The sequence below is a fragment of the Coregonus lavaretus genome (genome assembly GCF_964263955.1).
Source record: "Coregonus lavaretus genome assembly, contig: HAP1_SCAFFOLD_2144, whole genome shotgun sequence".
Classification (NCBI taxonomy): domain Eukaryota; kingdom Metazoa; phylum Chordata; class Actinopteri; order Salmoniformes; family Salmonidae; genus Coregonus; species Coregonus lavaretus.
In genome coordinates, this window is record NW_028162665.1 from 61,967 (window position 1) to 88,146 (window position 26,180).

Here is a 26,180-nt window from a genome sequence, read left to right on the forward strand (position 1 = left end):
GGTGACGGCTCACTGTTGCGCTCTCTCTGCGCATGGGCGGTGACGGCTCACTGTTGCGCTCTCTCTGCGCATGGGCGGTGACGGCTCACTGTTGCGCTCTCTGCGCATGGGCGGTGACGGCTCACTGTTGCTCTCTCTGCGCATGGGCGGTGACGGCTCACTGTTGCTCTCTCTGCGCATGGGCGGTGACGGCTCACTGTTGCTCTCTCTGCGCATGGGCGGTGACAGCGTTGCGCGACAGCTTTTTAAAGGGACCGTACTCCCATTTCAAAGGTTTGGTTTACGGTTGTGAATGGGGATGGAAGATAAGTCTACGTGTGGTAAATGACAATCCCTTAAATGGGAACGTCTCAGAAATCTATAATGTATCGGAATCTCGTTTTTTAGTATCAGTTAAACAATAATCTGTTCAACGACCACCAAAAGATTTTATTAACTAACCCAAGATAGACCAGAGCCTGTCGTTTCCAATGGGAACACATGCATCTTTAGTGGGCAGAACAAGCAAGGAGGTGTGCAGAGCCAAGCACAACCTAGTGAGATCCTATTGGCGCGTTCTAGCATTTATTTGCAGATTTCCATTTGGGAACGACTAGTTTGTGAAGTATGCGTGTGCAATTACTCAATTCGCCCTTGCACTCCTCCTAAACAACGCAGTTTTTAGAAACTTTGGCAAAGGGTAAAGTCTACAAAACGCAGTCCGCTCTTTTTGTTATAGATTATAGTTTTGGAAACAGAATACTCTATGAAAATTAAATCTTTAATCGATTAGAACATTAGCAGAATGTTCGCCCAAATCCATTGTTCTCCCACTGCCGGCCACTGTGCTTCCTCCCATCACCATATTTGGTAGTAAGAGGAAACGCCAACCTGATGCTTCATATTTATACATCCCGTAGAAATATCTGGCTCAAATCAAATCAAATGTTATTTGTCACATGCGCCGAATACAACAGGTGTATACCTTACAGTGAAATGCTTACTTACAAGCCCTTAACCAACAATGCAGTTTTAAGAAAAATAAGTGTTCAGTAAAAAACAGATAAGTAAAAAATAAAAGCAGTAAAATAACAGTAGGGAGGCTATATACAGGCTATATACAGGGGGTACCGGTACAGAGTCAATATACAGGCTATATACAGGGGGTACCGGTACAGAGTCAATATACAGGCTATATACAGGGGGTACCGGTACAGAGTCAATATACAGGCTATATACAGGGGGTACCGGTACAGAGTCAATATACAGGCTATATACAGGGGGTACCGGTACAGAGTCAATATACAGGCTATATACAGGGGGTACCGGTACAGAGTCAATATACAGGCTATATACAGGGGGTACCGGAACAGAGTCAATATACAGGCTATATACAGGGGGTACCGGAACAGAGTCAATATACAGGCTATATACAGGGGGTACCGGAACAGAGTCAATATACAGGCTATATACAGGGGGTAACGGTACAGAGTCAATATACAGGCTATATACAGGGGGTACCGGTACAGAGTCAATATACAGGCTATATACAGGGGGTACCGGAACAGAGTCAATATACAGGCTATATACAGGGGGTACCGGTACAGAGTCAATATACAGGCTATATACAGGGGGTACCGGTACAGAGTCAATATACAGGCTATATACAGGGGGTACCGGTACAGAGTCAATATACAGGCTATATACAGGGGGTACCGGTACAGAGTCAATATACAGGCTATATACAGGGGGTACCGGTACAGAGTCAATATACAGGCTATATACAGGGGGTACCGGTACAGAGTCAATATACAGGCTATACACAGGGGGTACCGGAACAGTCAATATACAGGCTATATACAGGGGGTACCGGTACAGAGTCAATATACAGGCTATATACAGGGGGTACCGGTACAGAGTCAATATACAGGCTATATACAGGGGGTACCGGTACAGAGTCAATATACAGGCTATATACAGGGGGTACCGGTACAGAGTCAATATACAGGCTATATACAGGGGGTACCGGCACAGAGTCAATATACAGGCTATATACAGGGGGTACCGGTACAGAGTCAATATACAGGCTATATACAGGGGGTACCGGTACAGAGTCAATATACAGGCTATATACAGGGGGTACCGGTACAGAGTCAATATACAGGCTATATACAGGGGGTACCGGCACAGAGTCAATATACAGGCTATATACAGGGGGTACCGGTACAAAGTCAATATACAGGCTATATACAGGGGGTACCGGTACAGAGTCAATATACAGGCTATATACAGGGGGTACCGGTACTGAGTCAATATACAGGCTATATACAGGGGGTACCGGTACAGAGTCAATATACAGGCTATATACAGGGGGTACCGGTACAGAGTCAATATACAGGCTATATACAGGGGGTACCGGTACAGAGTCAATATACAGGCTATATACAGGGGGTACCGGTACAGAGTCAATATACAGGCTATATACAGGGGGTACCGGTACAGAATCAATATACAGGCTATATACAGGGGGTACCGGTACAGTCAATATACAGGCTATATACAGGGGGTACCGGTACAGAGTCAATATACAGGCTATATACAGGGGGTACCGGTACAGAGTCAATATACAGGCTATATACAGGGGGTACCGGTACTGAGTCAATATACAGGCTATATACAGGGGGTACCGGTACAGAGTCAATATACAGGCTATATACAGGGGGTACCGGTACAGAGTCAATATACAGGCTATATACAGGGGGTACCGGTACAGAGTCAATATACAGGCTATATACAGGGGTTACCGGTACAGAGTCAATATACAGGCTATATACAGGGGGTACCGGTACAGAGTCAATATACAGGCTATATACAGGGGGTACCGGTACAGAGTCAATATACAGGCTATATACAGGGGGTACCGGTACAGAGTCAATATACAGGCTATATACAGGGGGTACCGGTACAGAGTCAATATACAGGCTATATACAGGGGGTACCGGTACAGAGTCAATATACAGGCTATATACAGGGGGTACCGGTACAGAGTCAATATACAGGCTATATACAGGGGGTACCGGTACAGAGTCAATATACAGGCTATATACAGGGGGTACCGGTACAGTCAATATACAGGCTATATACAGGGGGTACCGGTACAGAGTCAATATACAGGCTATATACAGGGGGTACCGGTACAGAGTCAATATACAGGCTATATACAGGGGGTACCGGTACAGAGTCAATATACAGGCTATATACAGGGGTTACCGGTACAGAGTCAATATACAGGCTATATACAGGGGGTACCGGTACAGAGTCAATATACAGGCTATATACAGGGGGTACCGGTACAGAGTCAATATACAGGCTATATACAGGGGGTACCGGTACAGAGTCAATATACAGGCTATATACAGGGGTTACCGGTACAGAGTCAATATACAGGCTATATACAGGGGGTACCGGTACAGAGTCAATATACAGGCTATATACAGGGGGTACCGGTACAGAGTCAATATACAGGCTATATACAGGGGGTACCGGTACAGAGTCAATATACAGGCTATATACAGGGGGTACCGGTACAGAGTCAATATACAGGCTATATACAGGGGGTACCGGTACAGAGTCAATATACAGGCTATATACAGGGGGTACCGGTACAGAGTCAATATACAGGCTATATACAGGGGGTACCGGTACAGAGTCAATATACAGGCTATATACAGGGGGTACCGGTACAGAGTCAATATACAGGCTATATACAGGGGGTACCGGTACAGAGTCAATATACAGGCTATATACAGGGGTTACCGGTACAGAGTCAATATACAGGCTATATACAGGGGGTACCGGTACAGAGTCAATATACAGGCTATATACAGGGGGTACCGGTACAGAGTCAATATACAGGCTATATACAGGGGGTACCGGTACAGAGTCAATATACAGGCTATATACAGGGGGTACCGGTACAGAGTCAATATACAGGCTATATACAGGGGGTACCGGTACAGAGTCAATATACAGGCTATATACAGGGGGTACCGGTACAGAGTCAATATACAGGCTATATACAGGGGGTACCGGTACAGAGTCAATATACAGGCTATATACAGGCTATATACAGGGGGTACCGGTACAGAGTCAATATACAGGCTATATACAGGGGGTACCGGTACAGAGTCAATATACAGGCTATATAACAGGGGTACCGGTACAGAGTCAATATACAGGCTATATACAGGGCTATACAGGGCGTACAGAGTCAATATACAGGCTTATACAGGGGTACCGGTACAGGTCAAGGTATACAAGGCTATATACAGGGGGTACCGGTACAGAGTCAATGGGAAATAACAGTAGGAGGCTATATACAGGGGTACGGAGAGTCAATGGAAATAACAGTGAGGAGGCTATATACAGGGGGTACCGGTACAGAGTCAATGTGAAATAACAGTAGGGAGGCTATATACAGGGGGTACCGGTACAGAGTCAATGGTAATAACAGTAGGGAGGCTATATACAGGGGGTACCGGTACAGAGTCAATGGAAATAACAGTAGGGAGGCTATATACAGGGGGTACCGGTACAGAGTCAATGTGAAATAACAGTAGCGAGGCTATATACAGGGGGTACCGGTACAGAGTCAATGGGAAATAACAGTAGGGAGGCTATATACAGGGGGTACCGGTACAGAGTCAATGGGAAATAACAGTAGGGAGGCTATATACAGGGGGGTACCGGTACAGAGTCAATGTGAAATAACAGTAGGGAGGCTATATACAGGGGGTACCGGTACAGAGTCAATGTGAAATAACAGTAGGGAGGCTATATACAGGGGGTACCGGTACAGAGTCAATGTGAAATAACAGTAGCGAGGCTATATACAGGGGGTACCGGTACAGAGTCAATGGGAAATAACAGTAGGGAGGCTATATACAGGGGGTACCGGTACAGAGTCAATATGAAATAACAGTAGGGAGGCTATATACAGGGGGTACCGGTACAGAGTCAATGTGCGGGAGCACCAGTTAGTCGAGGTAATTGACGTAAGATGTACAGTGGGGAGAACAAATATTTGATACACTGCCGATTTTGCAGGTTTTCCTACTTACAAAGCATGTAGAGGTCTGTAATTTTTATCATAGGTACACTTCAACTGTGAGATACGGAATCTAAAACAAAAATCCAGAAAATCACATTGTATGATTTTTAAGTAATTAATTTGCATTTTATTGCATTTATTGATTTAAGTTTCCCTGCATTAAATTCCCCGGCCACTAGGAGCGCCGCCTCTGGATGAGCGTTTTCCTGTTTGCTTACGGCCTTATAAAGCTCATTGAATGCGGTCTTAGTGCCAGCATCGGTTTGTGGTGGTAAATAGACAGCTATGAAAAATATAGATGAAAACTCTCTTGGTAAATAGTGGGTCTACAGCTTATCATGAGATACTCTACCTCAGGCGAGCAAAACCTCAAGACTTCCTTAGTATTTGATTTTGTGCACCAGCTGTTGTTTACAAATATACACAGACCACCACCCCTTGTCTTACCGGAGTCAGCCGTTCTATCCTGCCGATGTAGCGTATAGCCCGCTAGCTGTATGATATCCATGTCGTCGTTCAGCCACGACTCGGTGAAACATAAGATATTACAATTTTTAATGTCCCGTTGGTAGGATAACCGTAATCTTAGGTCATCCAATTTATTCTCAAATGATTGGGGTGGCAGGTAGCTTAGTGGTTAAGAGCGTTGTGCCACTAACCGAAAGGTTGCTGGTTCTAATCCCCGAGCCGACTAGGTGAAATATCTGTCGATGTGCCCTTGAGCAAGACACTTAACCCTAATTGCTCCTGTAAGTCGCTCTGGATAAGAGTGTCTGCTAAATGACTAAAATGTAAAATGTAATTGAAGATTGGCTAATAGGATTGATGGAAGAGGCAGTTTACTCGCTCGCCGTCAGATCCTTACAAGGCACCCCGACCTACGTCCACGATATCTCCGTCTCTTACTCATGCGAATGACGGGGATTTGGGCCTTGTCGGGTGTCTGTAGGATATCCTTCGCGGCCTCCTCGTTGAAGAAAAAATATTTGTCCAGTACGAGGTGAGAAATCGCTGTCCTGATATCCAGAAGCTCTTTTCGGTCGTAAGAGACGGTGGCAGAAACATTATGTACAAAATAAGTTACAAATAATAATGTTTCTCATTGTTCTATCAGCGGATATATATTCTATAGATAGTATTGATATTCTACTGTGCTTGTCACCAGGAGAGGGGGCAGTCTGACAACAATCATTTTCATAATTTCAGACACTGAGGTATGAACTGGAGACTGCGTCCAAGATGTCCGCCCGTTGTTGTCAAGGTATGTATTCAAATCAAATCATATTTGTCATATATTCCCTGAGTACAACAGGTGTAGACCTTACTGTGAAATGCTTACTTACCCTTAACCAACAATGCAAAAAAAAATGTAAAGTAAGAAAAATGTTGCTAAATAAACGTAAGGAAAAAATGGTAACCCAATAAAATAATGAGGCTATATACAGGGGGTACCGGTACCAAGTCAATGTGTGGGGGTACAGGTTAGCCAAGATAATAATGAGGCTATATACAGGGGGTACCGGTACCTAGTCAATGTGTGGGGGTACAGGTTAGTCAAGATAATAATGAGGCTATATACAGGGGGTACCGGTACCAAGTCAATGTGTGGGGGTACAGGTTAGTCCAGGTAATAATGAGGCTATATACAGGGGGTACCGGTACTGAGTCAATGTGTGGGGGTACAGGTTAGCCAAGATAATAATGAGGCTATATACAGTGGGGGAAAAAAGTATTTAGTCAGCCACCAATTGTGCAAGTTCTCCCACTTAAAAAGATGAGAGAGGCCTGTAATTTTCATCATAGGTACACGTCAACTATGACAGACAAATTGAGGGAAAAAAATCCAGAAAATCACATTGTAGGATTTTTAATGAATTTATTTGCAAATTATGGTGGCAAATAAGTATTTGGTCACCTACAAACAAGCAAGATTTCTGGCTCTCACAGACCTGTAACTTCTTCTTTAAGAGGCTCCTCTGTCCTCCACTCGTTACCTGTATTAATGGCACCTGTTTGAACTTGTTATCAGTATAAAAGACACCTGTCCACAACCTCAAACAGTCACACTCCAAACTCCACTATGGCCAAGACCAAAAAGCTGTCAAAGGACACCAGAAACAAAATTGTAGACCTGCACCAGGCTGGGAAGACTGAATCTGCAATAGGTAAGCAGCTTGGTTTGAAGAAATCAACTGTGGGAGCAATTATTAGGAAATGGAAGACATACAAGACCACTGATAATCTCCCTCGATCTGGGGCTCCACGCAAGATCTCACCCCGTGGGGTCAAAATGATCACAAGAACGGTGAGCAAAAATCCCAGAACCACACGGGGGGACCTAGTGAATGACCTGCAGAGACCTGGGACCAAAGTAACAAAGCCTACCATCAGTAACACACTACGCCGCCAGGGACTCAAATCCTGCAGTGCCAGACGTGTCCCCCTGCTTAAGCCAGTACATGTCCAGGCCCGTCTGAAGTTTGATAGAGTGCATTTGGATGATCCAGAAGAGGATTGGGAGAATGTCATATGGTCAGATGAAACCAAAATAGAACTTTTTGGTAAAAACTCAACTCGTCGTGTTTGGAGGACAAAGAATGCTGAGTTGCATCCAAAGAACACCATACCTACTGTGAAGCATGGGGGTGGAAACATCATGCTTTGGGGCTGTTCTTCTGCAAAGGGACCAGGACGACTGATCCGTGTAAAGGAAAGAATGAATGGGGCCATGTATCGTGAGATTTTGAGTGAAAACCTCCTTCCATCAGCAAGGGCATTGAAGATGAAACGTGGCTGGGTCTTTCAGCATGACAATGATCCCAAACACACCGCCCGGGCAACGAAGGAGTGGCTTCGTAAGAAGCATTTCAAGGTCCTGGAGTGGCCTAGCCAGTCTCTAGATCTCAACCCCATAGAAAATCTTTGGAGGGAGTTGAAAGTCCGTGTTGCCCAGCGACAGCCCCAAAACATCACTGCTCTAGAGGAGATCTGCATGGAGGAATGGGCCAAAATACCAGCAACAGTGTGTGAAAACCTTGTGAAGACTTACAGAAAATGTTTGACCTGTGTCATTGCCAACAAAGGGTATATAACAAAGTATTGAGAAACTTTTGTTATTGACCAAATACTTATTTTCCACCATAATTTGCAAATAAATTCATAAAAAATCCTACAATGTGATTTTCTGGAATTTTTTTCCTCATTTTGTCTGTCATAGTTGACGTGTACCTATGATGAAAATTACAGGCCTCTCTCATCTTTTTAAGTTGGAGAACTTCCACAATTGGTGGCTGACTAAATACTTTTTTCCCCCCACTGTAGGTAGGGGTAAAAGTAACTAGTCAATCAGGATAGATAATAAACAGAGTAGCAGCAGTGTTGGTAGTTGAGGTAATATGTACATGTAGGTAGGGGTAAAAGTGACTAGTCAATCAGGATAGATAATAAACAGAGTAGCAGCAGTGTTGGTAGTTGAGGTAATATGTACATGTAGGTAGGGGTAAAAGTGACTAGTCAATCAGGATAGATAATAAACAGAGTAGCAGCAGTGTTGGTAGTCGAGGTAATATGTACATGTAGGTAGGGGTAAAAGTGACTAGTCAATCAGGATAGATAATAAACAGAGTAGCAGCAGTGTTGGTAGTTGAGGTAATATGTACATGTAGGTAGGGGTAAAAGTGACTAGTCAATCAGGATAGATAATAAACAGAGTAGCAGCAGTGTTGGTAGTTGAGGTAATATGTACATGTAGGTAGGGGTAAAAGTGACTAGCCAATCAGGATAGATAATAAACAGAGTAGCAGCAGTGTTGGTAGTTGAGGTAATATGTACATGTAGGTAGGGGTAAAAGTGACTAGTCAATCAGGATAGATAATAAACAGAGTAGCAGCAGTGTTGGTAGTTGAGGTAATATGTACATGTAGGTAGGGGTAAAAGTGACTAGTCAATCAGGATAGATAATAAACAGAGTAGCAGCAGTGTTGGTAGTTGAGGTAATATGTACATGTAGGTAGGGGTAAAAGTGACTAGTCAATCAGGATAGATAATAAACAGAGTAGCAGCAGTGTTGGTAGTTGAGGTAATATGTACATGTATGTAGGGGTAAAAGTGACTAGTCAATCAGGATAGATAATAAACAGAGTAGCAGCAGTGTTGGTAGTTGAGGTAATATGTACATGTAGGTAGGGGTAAAAGTGACTAGTCAATCAGGATAGATAATAAACAGAGTAGCAGCAGTGTTGGTATTTGAGGTAATATGTACATGTAGGTAGGGGTAAAAGTGACTAGCCAATCAGGATAGATAATAAACAGAGTAGCAGCAGTGTTGGTATTTGAGGTAATATGTACATGTAGGTAGGGGTAAAAGTGACTAGTCAATCAGGATAGATAATAAACAGAGTAGCAGCAGTGTTGGTAGTCGAGGTAATATGTACATGTAGGTAGGGGTAAAAGTGACTAGTCAATCAGGATAGATAATAAACAGAGTAGCAGTGTCACACCCTGGCTCTGGGACTCTATATGTTGAGCCAGGGTGTGTTCATTCTTTGTGTTTATTTCTATGTTGGTAATTCTGGTGTGTTTATTTCTATGTTGGCTAGAGTGACTCCCAATCAGAGGCAACGAGTGTCAGCTGTCGTTGGTTGTCTCTGATTGGGAGCCATATTTATACTGTCTATTTTCCCTTTGTGTTTGTGGGTTCTTGTTCCGTGTTCGGTCATTGTTACCGTGGACTTCACGAGTCGTTTCTTGTTTTTGTATCGTGTTTACACTTTAACTAATTAAAGTATGTTCGTTCATCACGCTGCGCCTTGGTCTGTTCAATATGACGATCGTGACAAGCAGCAGTGTTGGTAGTTGAGGTAATATGTACATGTAGGTAGGGGTAAAAGTGACTAGTCAATCAGGATAGATAATAAACAGAGTAGCAGCAGCGTCTCACTCTCTGTCTCTGTCTGTCTCTCTCTCTCTCTCTCTCTCTCTCTGTCTCTGTCTCTCTCTCTCAATTCAATTTCAATTTTAATTTAAGGGCTTTATTGGCAAGGGAAACGTATGTTAACATTGCCAAAGCAAGTGAAGTAGATAATAAACTAAAGTGAAATAAACTATAAATATTAACAGTAAACATTACACTCAGAAGTTCCAAAAGAATAAAGACATTTCAAATGTCATATTATGTATATATACAGTGTTGTAACAATGTGCAAATAGTTAAAGTACAAATGGGAAAATAAATAAACATAAATATGGGTTGTATTTACAATGGTGTTTGTTCTTCACTGGTTGCCCTTTTCTTGTGGCAACAGGTCACAAATCTTGCAGCTGTGATGGCACACTGTGGTTTTTCACCCAGTAGATAAGGGAGTTTATCAAAATTGGGTTTGTTCTCTCTCTCTCTCTCTCTCTCTCTGTCTCTCGCTCCGTCTCTCTCTCTCTCTCTCTCTCTCTCTCTCCGTCTCTCTCTCTCTCTCTCTCTCTCTCTCTCTCTCTCTCTCTCTCTCTCTCTCTCTCTCTCTCTCTCTCTCTCTCTCTCTCTCTCTCTCTCTCTCTCTCTCTCTCTCTCTCTCTCTCTCTCTCTCTCTCTCTCTCTCTCTCTCTCAACAGGGTCTATGTGTGTCTGTTCCTCTGGACCGGTGTGTGTGTGCCTGTTTGTGTTGGAACGCACAGGGAAATCCGTTGCGTCCTCGCAGGTTGAGAACAGTAACGGCAGCGAGGGAAACAGATACATGTTGTCGCCGGTATGAACTTTAAGAAGATCCCATATAGAAGGTAGGCAGAATATTATTCTGCACAGAGACATTAATATTACTCTGATAAAGTTCTGTTTGATAAAGTGCCGTTTTATTGAACTAACTAACCAATATTGTTGTTTGTCGGTTAGTTGACAATTGGGGTTAGGTTTGTTGACGGTTGGGATTAGGTTGGTTGACGGTTGGGGTTAGGTTGGTTGACGGTTGGGGTTAGGTTGGTTGACGGTTGGGGTTAGGTTAGTTGACGGTTGGGGTTAGGTTAGTTGACGGTTGAGGTTAGGTTGGTTGACGGTTGGGGTTAGGTTGGCTGACGGTTGGGGTTAGGTTGGCTGACGGTTGGGGTTAGGTTAGTTGACAGTTGGTGTTAGGTTAGTTGACGGTTGGGGTTAGGTTGGTTGACGGTTGGGGTTAGGTTAGTTGACGGTTGGGGTTAGGTTTGTTGACGGTTGGGGTTAGGTTGGTTGACGGTTGGGGTTAGGTTGGTTGACGTTTGGGGTTAGGTTAGTTGACGGTGGGGTTAGGTTGGTTGACGGTTGGGGTTAGGTTGGTTGACGGTTGGGGTTAGGTTGGTTGACGGTTGGGGTTAGGTTGGTTGACGGTTGGGGTTAGGATGGTTGGGGTTAGGTTAGTTGACGGGTGGGGTTAGGTTGGTTGACGGTTGGGGTTAGGTTAGTTGACGGTTGGGGTTAGGTTGGTTGACGGTTGGGGTTAGGTTAGTTGACGGTTGGGGTTAGGTTGGTTGACGGTTGGGGTTAGGTTAGTTGACGGTTGGGGTTAGGTTGGTTGACGGTTGGGATTAGGTTGGTTAACGGTTGGGGTTAGGATGGATGGGGTTAGGTTAGTTGACGGATGGGGTTAGGTTGGTTGACGGTTGGGGTTAGGATGGTTGGGGTTAGGTTAGTTGACGGTTGGGGTTAGGTTAGTTGATGGTTGGGGTTAGGTTAGTTGACGGTTGGGGTTAGGTTAGTTGACGGTTGGGGTTAGGTTGGTTGGCGGTTGGGGTTAGGTTGGTTGACGGTTGGGGTTAGGTTGGTTAACGGTTGGGGTTAGGTTGGTTGGTTGACGGTTGGGATTAGGTTAGTTGACGGTTGAGGTTAGGTTGGTTGACGGTTGGGATTAGGTTGGTTGACGGTTGGGGTTAGGATGGTTGGGGTTAGGTTAGTTGACGGTTGGGGTTAGGTTGGTTGACGGTTGGGGTTAGGATGGTTGGGGTTAGGTTAGTTGACGGTTGGGGTTAGGTTGGTTGACGGTTGGGGTTAGGTTGGTTGACGGTTGGGGTTAGGTTAGTTGACGGTTGGGGTTAGGTTGGTTGACGGTTGGGGTTAGGTTAGTTGACGGTTGGGGTTAGGTTGGTTGACGGTTGGGGTTAGGTTAGTTGAGAGGAGTTGGGTTTTGGCACGGTGAAGCCACCGATGCACTGGGGGACAAGTGTGTGTGTGTGTGTGTGTGTGTGTGTGTGTGTGTGTGTGTGTGTGTGTGTGTGTGTGTGTGTGTGTGTGTGTGTGTGTGTGTGTGTGTGTGTGTGTGTGTGTGTGTGTGTGTGTGTGTGTGTGTGTGTGTGTGTGTGTGTCTGTGTGTCTGTGTGTCTGTCTGTCTGTCTGTCTGTCTGTCTGTCTGTCTGTCTGTCTGTCTGTCTGTCTGTCTTGGTCTTGCCACTAGCAGGATCCTGAGACAGATCCTCTTAGATTTAAAGATCTGCTGGATCAGACTCCACGGCTGTGCGGGCTGGGCTGATATTCAGCATTAATAACATTCTGTTCACTGGTACAGATTATAGTTTCCCATTCTAACGCAACAAGCGGAATGTGAGAGAGAGAGCAGGTGAAAGTTCAAGCCCAGCCGAGGTAGACACAGCCACCCCCCTTAGTGTGTGTGTCCAGCCGAGGTAGACACAGCCACCCCCCTTAGTGTGTGTGTCCAGCCGAGGTAGACACAGCCACCCCCCTTAGTGTGTGGGTCCAGCCGAGGTAGACACAGCCACCCCCCTTAGTGTGTGTGTCCAGCCGAGGTAGACACAGCCACCCCCCTTAGTGTGTGTGTCCAGCCGAGGTAGACACAGCCACCCCCCTTAGTGTGTGTGTCCAGCCGAGGTAGACACAGCCACCCCCCTTAGTGTGTGTGTTTCATTATGATGGTGATACCAAAGGAGGGTTGTTAGATCAGCCTTGACCGCTCACACTAATGATAGAGACAGACGGGAAGAAAGAGGGGGAGGGAAAGGGAGAGTGGGGGGAGAGGGAGGGAGAGATGGAGGGAGAGATGGAGGGAGAGATGGAGGGAGAGATGGAGGCAGAGATGGAGGGAGAGATGGAGGGAGAGATGGAGGGAGAGAGAGGGACATGGATGGAGAGATGGATGGAGAGATGGGGGCAGAGATGGAGGGAGAGATGGAGGGAGAGATGGAGGGAGAGATGGAGGCAGAGATGGAGGGAGAGATGGAGGCAGAAATGGAGGGAGAGATGGGGGGGAGAGAGAGGGAAATGGATGGAGAGATGGATGGAGAGATGGAGGGAGAGATGGAGGGAGAGATGGAGGGAGAGATGGAGGCAGAGATGGAGGGAGAGATGGAGGGAGAGATGGAGGGAGAGATGGAGGCAGAAATGGAGGGAGAGATGGAGGGAGAGATGGAGGGAGAGTGGGGAGAGAGGGAAATGGAGGGAGAGATGGAGGGAGAGATGGAGGCAGAGATGGAGGGAGAGATGGAGGGAGAGTGGGGAGAGAGGGAAATGGAGGGAGAGATGGAGGGAGAGTGGGGAGAGAGGGAAATGGAGGGAGAGATGGAGGGAGAGATGGAGGCAGAGATGGAGGGAGAGATGGAGGGAGAGATGGAGGGAGAGTGGGGAGAGAGGGAAATGGAGGGAGAGATGGAGGGAGAGATGGGGGCAGATATGGAGGGAGAGATGGAGGGAGAGAGAGGGACATGGATGGAGAGATGGATGGAGAGATGGGGGCAGAGATGGAGGGAGAGATGGAGGGAGAGATGGAGGGAGAGTGGGGAGAGAGGGAAATGGAGGGAGAGATGGGGGCAGAGATGGAGGGAGAGATGGAGGGAGAGATGGAGGGAGAGATGGAGGGAGAGATGGAGGGAGAGATGGATGGAGAGATGGAGGGAGAGATGGGGGCAGAGATGGAGGGAGAGATGGAGGGAGAGATGGAGGGAGAGATGGAGGCAGAGATGGAGGGAGAGATGGAGGCAGAAATGGAGGGAGAGATGGGGGGAGAGAGAGGGAAATGGATGGAGAGATGGATGGAGAGATGGGGGCAGAGATGGAGGGAGAGATGGAGGGAGAGATGGAGGGAGAGATGGAGGCAGAGATGGAGGGAGAGATGGAGGGAGAGATGGAGGGAGAGATGGAGGCAGAAATGGAGGGAGAGATGGAGGGAGAGATGGAGGGAGAGTGGGGAGAGAGGGAAATGGAGGGAGAGATGGAGGGAGAGATGGAGGCAGAGATGGAGGGAGAGATGGAGGGAGAGTGGGGAGAGAGGGAAATGGAGGGAGAGATGGAGGGAGAGTGGGGAGAGAGGGAAATGGAGGGAGAGATGGAGGGAGAGATGGAGGCAGAGATGGAGGGAGAGATGGAGGGAGAGATGGAGGGAGAGTGGGGAGAGAGGGAAATGGAGGGAGAGATGGGGGCAGAGATGGAGGGAGAGATGGAGGGAGAGATGGAGGGAGAGATGGAGGCAGAAATGGAGGGAGAGATGGAGGGAGAGAGAGGGACATGGATGGAGAGATGGATGGAGAGATGGGGGCAGAGATGGAGGGAGAGATGGAGGGAGAGATGGAGGGAGAGATGGAGGCAGAGATGGAGGGAGAGATGGAGGCAGAAATGGAGGGAGAGATGGGGGGGAGAGAGAGGGAAATGGATGGAGAGATGGATGGAGAGATGGGGGCAGAGATGGAGGGAGAGATGGAGGGAGAGATGGAGGGAGAGATGGAGGCAGAGATGGAGGGAGAGATGGAGGGAGAGATGGAGGCAGAAATGGAGGGAGAGATGGAGGGAGAGAGAGGGACATGGAGGGAGAGATGGAGGGAGAGATGGAGGGAGAGATGGAGGGAGAGATGGAGGGAGAGATGGGGGGAGAGATGGAGGGAGAGATGGAGGGAGAGATGGAGGGAGAGATGGAGGGAGAGATGGAGGGAGAGATGGAGGGAGAGAGAGGGACATGGAGGGAGAGATGGGGGGAGAGATGGGGGCAGAGATGGAGGGAGAGATGGAGGGAGAGAGAGGGACATGGAGGGAGAGATGGATGGAGAGATGGGGGCAGAGATGGAGGGAGAGAGAGGGACATGGAGGGAGAGATGGATGGAGAGATGGGGGCAGAGATGGAGGGAGAGATGGAGGGAGAGAGAGGGACATGGAGGGAGAGATGGAGAGAGAGATGGAGGCAGAGATGGAGGGAGAGCTGGAGGGAAATGGAGGGAGAGATGGAGGGAGAAATGGAGGGAGAGAGAGGGACATGGAGGGAGAGATGGAGGCAGAGATGGAGAGAGAGATGGAGGGAGAGATGGAGGCAGAAATGGAGAGAGAGATGGAGGGAGAGATGGAGGGAGAGATGCCCCTCTTTCGGAGGATAACAATGCTTTCTCTGATCAGAGCCTCTGTCCCTTCAGAGATACACACACACACACCTGTCGTCCACTAGCTGACAGAAGAGTGATGGAGCCACAGTGAGACCAACCACCCTCTCACTCTGCTACTGAAGAGATACTGGTAGTGTAGGCTTTTGCTCCAGCCCTGCTCTAACTCAGTTTACTAATCAGCTGCTCTCACCACCTTTGAGCTCAATAACATTACATTTTAGTCATTTAGCAGACGCTCTTATCCAGAGCGACTTACAGTTAGTGAATAATTTGTAAAAAAAAAATTTTTTTATACTGGCCCCCCTTGGGAATCGAACCCACAACCCTGGCGTTGCAAACGCCATGCTCTATCAACTGAGCTACATCCCTGCCGGCCATTCCCTCCCCTACCCTGGACAACGCTGGGCCAATTGTGCGTCACCCATGAGTCTCCCGGTCGCGGCCGGCTGCGACAGAGCCTGGATTCGAACCAGGATCTCTAGTGACACAGTTAGCACTGCGATGCAGTGCCTTAGACCACTGCGCCACTCAGGAGACTTCAATAAGGCGTGTTACAGCAGCCTGCGTATCCAGTAGCTCTCTAGGTAACTAAAACCTTTATGAGCTCAATAAGGCGTGTTACAGCAGCCTGCGTATCCAGTAGCTCTCTAGGTAACTAAAACCTTTATGAGCTCAATAAGGCGTGTTACAGCAACCTGCATATCCAGTAGCTCTCTAGGTAACTAAAACCTTTATGAGCTCAATAAGGCGTGTTACAGCAGCCTGCGTATCCAGTAGCTCTCTAGGTAACTAAAACCTTTATGAGCTCAATAAGGCGTGTTACAGCAGCCTGCGTATCCAGTAGCTCTCTAGGTAACTAAAACCTTTATGAGCTCAATAAGGCGTGTTACAGCAGCCTGCGCATCCAGTAGCTCTCTAGGTAACTAAAACCTTTATGAGCTCAATAAGGCGTGTTACAGCAGCCTGCGTATCCAGTAGCTCTCTAGGTAACTAAAACCTTTATGAGCTCAATAAGGCGTGTTACAGCAACCTGCATATCCAGTAGCTCTCTAGGTAACTAAAACCTTTATGAGCTCAATAAGGCGTGTTACAGCAGCCTGCATATCCAGTAGCTCTCTAGGTAACTAAAACCTTTATGAGCTCAATAAGGCGTGTTACAGCAGCCTGCATATCCAGTAGCTCTCTAGGTAACTAAAACCTTTATGAGCTCAATAAGGCGTGTTACAGCAACCTGCATATCCAGTAGCTCTCTAGGTAACTAAAACCTTTATGAGCTCAATAAGGCGTGTTACAGCAGCCTGCGCATCCAGTAGCTCTCTAGGTAACTAAAACCTTTATGAGCTCAATAAGGCGTGTTACAGCAGCCTGCGTATCCAGTAGCTCTCTAGGTAACTAAAACCTTTGAGCTTAATAAGGCGTGTTACAGCAGCCTGCGTATCCAGTAGCTCTCTAGGTAACTAAAACCTTTATGAGCTCAATAAGGCGTGTTACAGCAGCCTGCGTATCCAGTAGCTCTCTAGGTAACTAAAACCTTTATGAGCTCAATAAGGCGTGTTACAGCAGCCTGCGTATCCAGTAGCTCTCTAGGTAACTAAAACCTTTATGAGCTCAATAAGGCGTGTTACAGCAGCCTGCGTATCCAGTAGCTCTCTAGGTAACTAAAACCTTTATGAGCTCAATAAGGCGTGTTACAGCAGCCTGCGTATCCAGTAGCTCTCTAGGTAACTAAAACCTTTATGAGCTCAATAAGGCGTGTTACAGCAGCCTGCGTATCCAGTAGCTCTCTAGGTAACTAAAACCTTTATGAGCTCAATAAGGCGTGTTACAGCAGCCTGCGTATCCAGTAGCTCTCTAGGTAACTAAAACCTTTATGAGCTCAATAAGGCGTGTTACAGCAGCCTGCGTATCCAGTAGCTCTCTAGGTAACTAAAACCTTTATGAGCTCAATAAGGCGTGTTACAGCAGCCTGCGTATCCAGTAGCTCTCTAGGTTAAGAGAAAATACTGATACGGATTTAGAGAAAATACTGAAAGGAATGTGGAATAATGCAACTAACCAACCACAACTTGGAAGTAAATAGCTTCCCTGAATCCTTCCCTGAATCCTTCCCTGAATCCTTCCCCGAATCCTACCCTGAATCCTTCCCTGAATCCTTCCCTGAATCCTTCCCTGAATCCTTCCCCGAATCCTTCCCCGAATCCTACCCCGAATCCTACCCCGAATCCTTCCCTGAATCCTTCCCTGAATCCTTCCCTGAATCCTTCCCAGAATCCTTCCCTGAATCCTTCCCTGAATCCTTCCCAGAATCCTTCCCTGAATCCTTCCCAGAATCCTTCCCTGAATCCTTCCCTGAATCCTACCCTGAATCCATCCCTGAATCCTACCCTGTCACACGGAGACACCTGGCGTCCAGCAGCACTACCCTGAAACCTGCGGTGTGTGTGTGTGTGTATGTATGTGTGTGTGTGTGTGTGTGTGTTGACTTATGAAATGTAGTTTTGTAACATGTCCAGATGTGCCTCTCTCTGTAAACCGGGATTGAGAGATTTACCGCTGATTAAAGACACACACACACACACACACACACGTCTTGTCTTTGACATCAGGAAATGGACACACTCGGACCTGTCCTGTGGTTGCCATAGAGACGAGGCTGTAGCCATGCAGACGGTTGCTTAGCAACGTGGAGGGCAGATAAACTCAGATAACGTGATGTGGATTACAGTGGTGTTCTGTAAATCCCCCCCTGAATGACCGTCTCACACACACACACACACACACACACACACACACACACGGGCTGCTACACATTGAGCACCAGTAAGGTTTTAACTCAGCGGTACCTGGGACAGTCTGACACTACTTATATAGGCCAACGCACACACACACACACACACACACACACACACACACACACACACACACACACACACACACACACACACACACACACACACACACACACACACACACACACACATAAAACATGTACAGTAAGTATCCTGGGGGTGTGTTCCAGATTGATGAATGGCAGAGTTCCATCCAGCAGGAGATATCAACCTACAGACTCCGAACACGCTGCCAACTGTGTCACACATGGAGTGAGTTACACCAAACACACTCAATCCATCTAATGATTCATCTCTTACCTCTGGAAGCACATCTGCTGTTCACCCTGCTGTACCTGGTTCTACCCATAATGCTCTGTTTACCCATGAACCTCCACAGCTCTGGATCATCCCCAGCCTGGTGGGCGGGTCTGTACTCTACTTCCTGTCTGTGGACCAATGGCAGGCTGCTGCTGCCTGGCTGTACGGGGCGGGGCTCAGTGGTCTGTTCATCTCCTCCACTCTGTTTCACACCGTGGCCTGGAAGATCAGACACCTCCGGTTAGTATCTCTGTTTCACACCGTGGCCTGGAAGATCAGACACCTCCGGTTAGTATCTCTGTTTCACACCGTGGCCTGGAAGATCAGACACCTCCGGTTAGTATCTCTGTTTCACACCGTGGCCTGGAAGATCAGACACCTCCGGTTAGTATCTCTGTTTCACACCGTGGCCTGGAAGATCAGACACCTCCGGTTAGTATCTCTGTTTCACACCGTGGCCTGGAAGATCAGACACCTCCGGTTAGTATCTCTGTTTCACAACGTGGCCTGGAAGATCAGACACCTCCGGTTAGTATCTCTGTTTCACACCGTGGCATGGAAGAGCAGACACCTCCGGTTAGTATCTCTGTTTCACACCGTGGCCTGGAAGATCAGACACCTCCGGTTAGTATCTCTGTTTCACACCGTGGCCTGGAAGATCAGACACCTCCGGTTAGTATCTCTGTTTAACACCGTGGCCTGGAAGATCAGACACCTCCGGTTAGTATCTCTGTTTAACACCGTGGCCTGGAAGATCAGACACCTCCGGTTAGTATCTCTGTTTAACACCGTGGCCTGGAAGATCAGACACCTCCGGTTAGTATCTCTGTTTCACACCGTGGCCTGGAAGATCAGACACCTCCGGTTAGTATCTCTGTTTAACACCGTGGCCTGGAAGATCAGACACCTCCGGTTAGTATCTCTGTTTAACACCGTGGCCTGGAAGATCAGACACCTCCGGTTAGTATCTATGTTTCACACCGTGGCCTGGAAGATCAGACACCTCCGGTTAGTATCTATGTTTCACACCGTGGCCTGGAAGATCAGACACCTCCGGTTAGTATCTCTGTTTCTCTCTCTGTCTGTCCCGCTGTCCCTCTGTGTGTCTGTCTGTGTCTCTCCGTATCTTTCTGTCTGTGTCTCTGTCTGTGTATAATAACTGTCTCTCTACAGTAGAGTGGAGCAGTGTGTGTATAATAACTGTCTCTCTACAGTAGAGTGGAGCCGTGTGTGTATAATAACTGTCTCTATACAGTAGAGTGGAGCAGTGTGTGTATAATAACTGTCTCTCTACAGTAGAGTGGAGCAGTGTGTGTATAATAACTGTCTCTCTACAGTAGAGTGGAGCAGTGTGTGTATAATAACTGTCTCTACAGTAGAGTGGAGCAGTGTGTGTATAATAACTGTCTCTCTACAGTAGAGTGGAGCAGTGTGTGTATAATAACTGTCTCTACAGTAGAGTGGAGCAGTGTGTGTATAATAACTGTCTCTCTACAGTAGAGTGGAGCAGTGTGTGTATAATAACTGTCTCTCTACAGTAGAGTGGAGCAGTGTGTGTATAATAACTGTCTCTCTCTACAGTAGAGTGGAGCAGTGTGTGTATAATAACTGTCTCTCTCTACAGTAGAGTGGAGCAGTGTGTGTATAATAACTGTCTCTCTACAGTAGAGTGGAGCAGTGTGTGTATAATAACTGTCTCTCTACAGTAGAGTGGAGCAGTGTGTGTATAATAACGGTCTCTACAGTAGAGTGGAGCAGTGTGTGTATAATAACTGTCTCTCTACAGTAGAGTGGAGCAGTGTGTGTATAATAACTGTCTCTACAGTAGAGTGGAGCAGTGTGTGTATAATAACTGTCTCTCTACAGTAGAGTGGAGCAGTGTGTGTATAATAACTGTCTCTCTACAGTAGAGTGGAGCAGTGTGTGTATAATAACTGTCTCTCTCTACAGTAGAGTGGAGCAGTGTGTGTATAATAACTGTCTCTCTACAGTAGAATGGAGCAGTGTGTGTATAATAACTGTCTCTCTACAGTAGAGTGGAGCAGTGTGTGTATAATAACTGTCTCTACAGTAGAGTGGAGCAGTGTGTGTATAATAACTGTCTCTACAGTAGAGTGGAGCAGTGTGTGTATAATAACTGTCTCTACAGTAGAGTGGAGCAGTGTGTGTATAATAACTGTCTCTACAGTAGAGTGGAGCAGTGTGTGTATAATAACTGTCTCTCTACAGTAGAGTGGAGCAGTGTGTGTATAATAACTGTCTCTACAGTAGAGTGGAGCAGTGTGTGTATAATAACTGTCTCTCTAAAGTAGAGTGGAGCAGTGTGTGTATAATAACTGTCTCTACAGTAGAGTGGAGCAGTGTGTGTATAATAACTGTCTCTCTACAGTAGAGTGGAGCAGTGTGTGTATAATAACTGTCTCTCTACAGTAGAGTGGAGCAGTGTGTGTATAATAACTGTCTCTCTACAGTAGAGTGGAGCAGTGTGTGTATAATAACTGTCTCTCTACAGTAGAATGGAGCAGTGTGTGTATAATAACTGTCTCTCTACAGTAGAGTGGAGCAGTGTGTGTATAATAACTGTCTCTCTACAGTAGAGTGGAGCAGTGTGTGTATAATAACTGTTTCTCTACAGTAGAGTGGAGCAGTGTGTGTATAATAACTGTCTCTCTACAGTAGAGTGGAGCAGTGTGTGTATAATAACTGTCTCTACAGTAGAGTGGAGCAGTGTGTGTATAATAACTGTCTCTACAGTAGAGTGGAGCAGTGTGTGTATAATAACTGTCTCTCTACAGTAGAGTGGAGCAGTGTGTGTATAATAACTGTCTCTCTACAGTAGAGTGGAGCAGTGTGTGTATAATAACTGTCTCTCTACAGTAGAGTGGAGCAGTGTGTGTATAATAACTGTCTCTCTACAGTAGAGTGGAGCAGTGTGTGTATAATAACTGTCTCTCTACAGTAGAGTGGAGCAGTGTGTGTATAATAACTGTCTCTCTACAGTAGAGTGGAGCAGTGTGTGTATAATAACTGTCTCTCTACAGTAGAGTGGAGCAGTGTGTGTATAATAACTGTCTCTCTACAGTAGAGTGGAGCAGTGTGTGTATAATAACTGTCTCTCTACAGTAGAGTGGAGCAGTGTGTGTATAATAACTGTCTCTCTACAGTAGAGTGGAGCAGTGTGTGTATAATAACTGTCTCTCTACAGTAGAGTGGAGCAGTGTGTGTATAATAACTGTCTCTACAGTAGAGTGGAGCAGTGTGTGTATAATAACTGTCTCTCTACAGTAGAGTGGAGCAGTGTGTGTATAATAACTGTCTCTCTACAGTAGAGTGGAGCAGTGTGTGTATAATAACTGTCTCTACAGTAGAGTGGAGCAGTGTGTGTATAATAACTGTCTCTACAGTAGAGTGGAGCAGTGTGTGTATAATAACTGTCTCTCTACAGTAGAGTGGAGCAGTGTGTGTATAATAACTGTCTCTCTACAGTAGAGTGGAGCAGTGTGTGTATAATAACTGTCTCTCTACAGTAGAGTGGAGCAGTGTGTGTATAATAACTGTCTCTACAGTAGAGTGGAGCAGTGTGTGTATAATAACTGTCTCTCTACAGTAGAGTGGAGCAGTGTGTGTATAATAACTGTCTCTCTACAGTAGAGTGGAGCAGTGTGTGTATAATAACTGTCTCTACAGTAGAGTGGAGCAGTGTGTGTATAATAACTGTCTCTACAGTAGAGTGGAGCAGTGTGTGTATAATAACTGTCTCTACAGTAGAGTGGAGCAGTGTGTGTATAATAACTGTCTCTACAGTAGAGTGGAGCAGTGTGTGTATAATAACTGTCTCTACAGTAGAGTGGAGCAGTGTGTGTATAATAACTGTCTCTCTACAGTAGAGTGGAGCAGTGTGTGTATAATAACTGTCTCTACAGTAGAGTGGAGCAGTGTGTGTATAATAACTGTCTCTCTACAGTAGAGTGGAGCAGTGTGTGTATAATAACTGTCTCTCTACAGTAGAGTGGAGCAGTGTGTGTATAATAACTGTCTCTCTACAGTAGAGTGGAGCAGTGTGTGTATAATAACTGTCTCTACAGTAGAGTGGAGCAGTGTGTGTATAATAACTGTCTCTCTACAGTAGAGTGGAGCAGTGTGTGTATAATAACTGTCTCTCTACAGTAGAGTGGAGCAGTGTGTGTATAATAACTGTCTCTCTACAGTAGAGTGGAGCAGTGTGTGTATAATAACTGTCTCTCTACAGTAGAGTGGAGCAGTGTGTGTATAATAACTGTCTCTCTACAGTAGAGTGGAGCAGTGTGTGTATAATAACTGTCTCTCTACAGTAGAGTGGAGCAGTGTGTGTATAATAACTGTCTCTCTACAGTAGAGTGGAGCAGTGTGTGTATAATAACTGTCTCTACAGTAGAGTGGAGCAGTGTGTGTATAATAACTGTCTCTCTACAGTAGAGTGGAGCAGTGTGTGTATAATAACTGTCTCTCTACAGTAGAGTGGAGCAGTGTGTGTATAATAACTGTCTCTACAGTAGAGTGGAGCAGTGTGTGTATAATAACTGTCTCTACAGTAGAGTGGAGCAGTGTGTGTATAATAACTGTCTCTCTACAGTAGAGTGGAGCAGTGTGTGTATAATAACTGTCTCTCTACAGTAGAGTGGAGCAGTGTGTGTATAATAACTGTCTCTCTACAGTAGAGTGGAGCAGTGTGTGTATAATAACTGTCTCTCTACAGTAGAGTGGAGCAGTGTGTGTATAATAACTGTCTCTCTACAGTAGAGTGGAGCAGTGTGTGTATAATAACTGTCTCTCTACAGTAGAGTGGAGCAGTGTGTGTATAATAACTGTCTCTCTACAGTAGAGTGGAGCAGTGTGTGTATAATAACTGTCTCTACAGTAGAATGGAGCAGTGTGTGTATAATAACTGTCTCTACAGTAGAATGGAGCAGTGTGTGTATAATAACTGTCTCTCTACAGTAGAGTGGAGCAGTGTGTGTATAATAACTGTCTCTACAGTAGAGTGGAGCAGTGTGTGTATAATAACTGTCTCTACAGTAGGAGTGGAGCAGTGTGTGTATAATAACTGTCTCTACAGTAGAGTGGAGCAGTGTGTGTATAATAACTGTCTCTACAGTAGAGTGGAGCAGTGTGTGTATAATAACTGTCTCTCTACAGTAGAGTGGAGCAGTGTGTGTATAATAACTGTCTCTACAGTAGAGTGGAGCAGTGTGTGTATAATAACTGTCTCTCTACAGTAGAGTGGAGCAGTGTGTGTATAATAACTGTCTCTACAGTAGAGTGGAGCAGTGTGTGTATAATAACTGTCTCTACAGTAGAGTGGAGCAGTGTGTGTATAATAACTGTCTCTCTACAGTAGAGTGGAGCAGTGTGTGTATAATAACTGTCTCTCTACAGTAGAGTGGAGCAGTGTGTGTATAATAACTGTCTCTCTACAGTAGAGTGGAGCAGTGTGTGTATAATAACTGTCTCTCTACAGTAGAGTGGAGCAGTGTGTGTATAATAACTGTCTCTCTACAGTAGAGTGGAGCAGTGTGTGTATAATAACTGTCTCTCTACAGTAGAGTGGAGCAGTGTGTGTATAATAACTGTCTCTCTACAGTAGAGTGGAGCAGTGTGTGTATAATAACTGTCTCTCTACAGTAGAGTGGAGCAGTGTGTGTATAATAACTGTCTCTCTACAGTAGAGTGGAGCAGTGTGTGTATAATAACTGTCTCTCTACAGTAGAGTGGAGCAGTGTGTGTATAATAACTGTCTCTCTACAGTAGAGTGGAGCAGTGTGTGTATAATAACTGTCTCTCTACAGTAGAGTGGAGCAGTGTGTGTATAATAACTGTCTCTCTACAGTAGAGTGGAGCAGTGTGTGTATAATAACTGTCTCTCTACAGTAGAGTGGAGCAGTGTGTGTATAATAACTGTCTCTCTACAGTAGAGTGGAGCAGTGTGTGTATAATAACTGTCTCTCTACAGTAGAGTGGAGCAGTGTGTGTATAATAACTGTCTCTCTACAGTAGAGTGGAGCAGTGTGTGTATAATAACTGTCTCTACAGTAGAGTGGAGCAGTGTGTGTATAATAACTGTCTCTACAGTAGAGTGGAGCAGTGTGTGTATAATAACTGTCTCTCTACAGTAGAGTGGAGCAGTGTGTGTATAATAACTGTCTCTACAGTAGAGTGGAGCAGTGTGTGTATAATAACTGTCTCTCTACAGTAGAGTGGAGCAGTGTGTGTATAATAACTGTCTCTCTACAGTAGAGTGGAGCAGTGTGTGTATAATAACTGTCTCTCTACAGTAGAGTGGAGCAGTGTGTGTATAATAACTGTCTCTCTACAGTAGAGTGGAGCAGTGTGTGTATAATAACTGTCTCTACAGTAGAGTGGAGCAGTGTGTGTATAATAACTGTCTCTACAGTAGAGTGGAGCAGTGTGTGTATAATAACTGTCTCTACAGTAGAGTGGAGCAGTGTGTGTATAATAACTGTCTCTACAGTAGAGTGGAGCAGTGTGTGTATAATAACTGTCTCTCTACAGTAGAGTGGAGCAGTGTGTGTATAATAACTGTCTCTACAGTAGAGTGGAGCAGTGTGTGTATAATAACTGTCTCTACAGTAGAGTGGAGCAGTGTGTGTATAATAACTGTCTCTACAGTAGAGTGGAGCAGTGTGTGTATAATAACTGTCTCTCTACAGTAGAGTGGAGCAGTGTGTGTATAATAACTGTCTCTACAGTAGAGTGGAGCAGTGTGTGTATAATAACTGTCTCTCTACAGTAGAGTGGAGCAGTGTGTGTATAATAACTGTCTCTACAGTAGAGTGGAGCAGTGTGTGTATAATAACTGTCTCTCTACAGTAGAGTGGAGCAGTGTGTGTATAATAACTGTCTCTACAGTAGAGTGGAGCAGTGTGTGTATAATAACTGTCTCTCTACAGTAGAGTGGAGCAGTGTGTGTATAATAACTGTCTCTACAGTAGAGTGGAGCAGTGTGTGTATAATAACTGTCTCTCTACAGTAGAGTGGAGCAGTGTGTGTATAATAACTGTCTCTCTACAGTAGAGTGGAGCAGTGTGTGTATAATAACTGTCTCTCTACAGTAGAGTGGAGCAGTGTGTGTATAATAACTGTCTCTCTACAGTAGAGTGGAGCAGTGTGTGTATAATAACTGTCTCTACAGTAGAGTGGAGCAGTGTGTGTATAATAACTGTCTCTCTACAGTAGAGTGGAGCAGTGTGTGTATAATAACTGTCTCTCTACAGTAGAGTGGAGCAGTGTGTGTATAATAACTGTCTCTCTACAGTAGAGTGGAGCAGTGTGTGTATAATAACTGTCTCTCTACAGTAGAGTGGAGCAGTGTGTGTATAATAACTGTCTCTCTACAGTAGAGTGGAGCAGTGTGTGTATAATAACTGTCTCTCTACAGTAGAGTGGAGCAGTGTGTGTATAATAACTGTCTCTCTACAGTAGAGTGGAGCAGTGTGTGTATAATAACTGTCTCTCTACAGTAGAGTGGAGCAGTGTGTGTATAATAACTGTCTCTCTACAGTAGAGTGGAGCAGTGTGTGTATAATAACTGTCTCTCTACAGTAGAGTGGAGCAGT

At 45.7% G+C, this 26,180-nt stretch overlaps 1 protein-coding gene across 1 annotated transcript; it reads left to right on the top strand.

The window, feature by feature from the left end:
- Positions 1-10,736: 10,736 nt before the first annotated feature.
- LOC311119035 (uncharacterized protein) lies at positions 10,737-19,527 on the top strand (the record flags this gene model as incomplete). The annotated part of the gene is made up of 3 exons (XM_084193791.1): positions 10,737-10,855; positions 18,438-18,519; positions 18,647-19,527. Coding segments are annotated over exons 1-3 (992 nt in total), but the record flags the coding sequence as incomplete, so codon positions are not given.
- Positions 19,528-26,180: the final 6,653 nt, after the last annotated feature.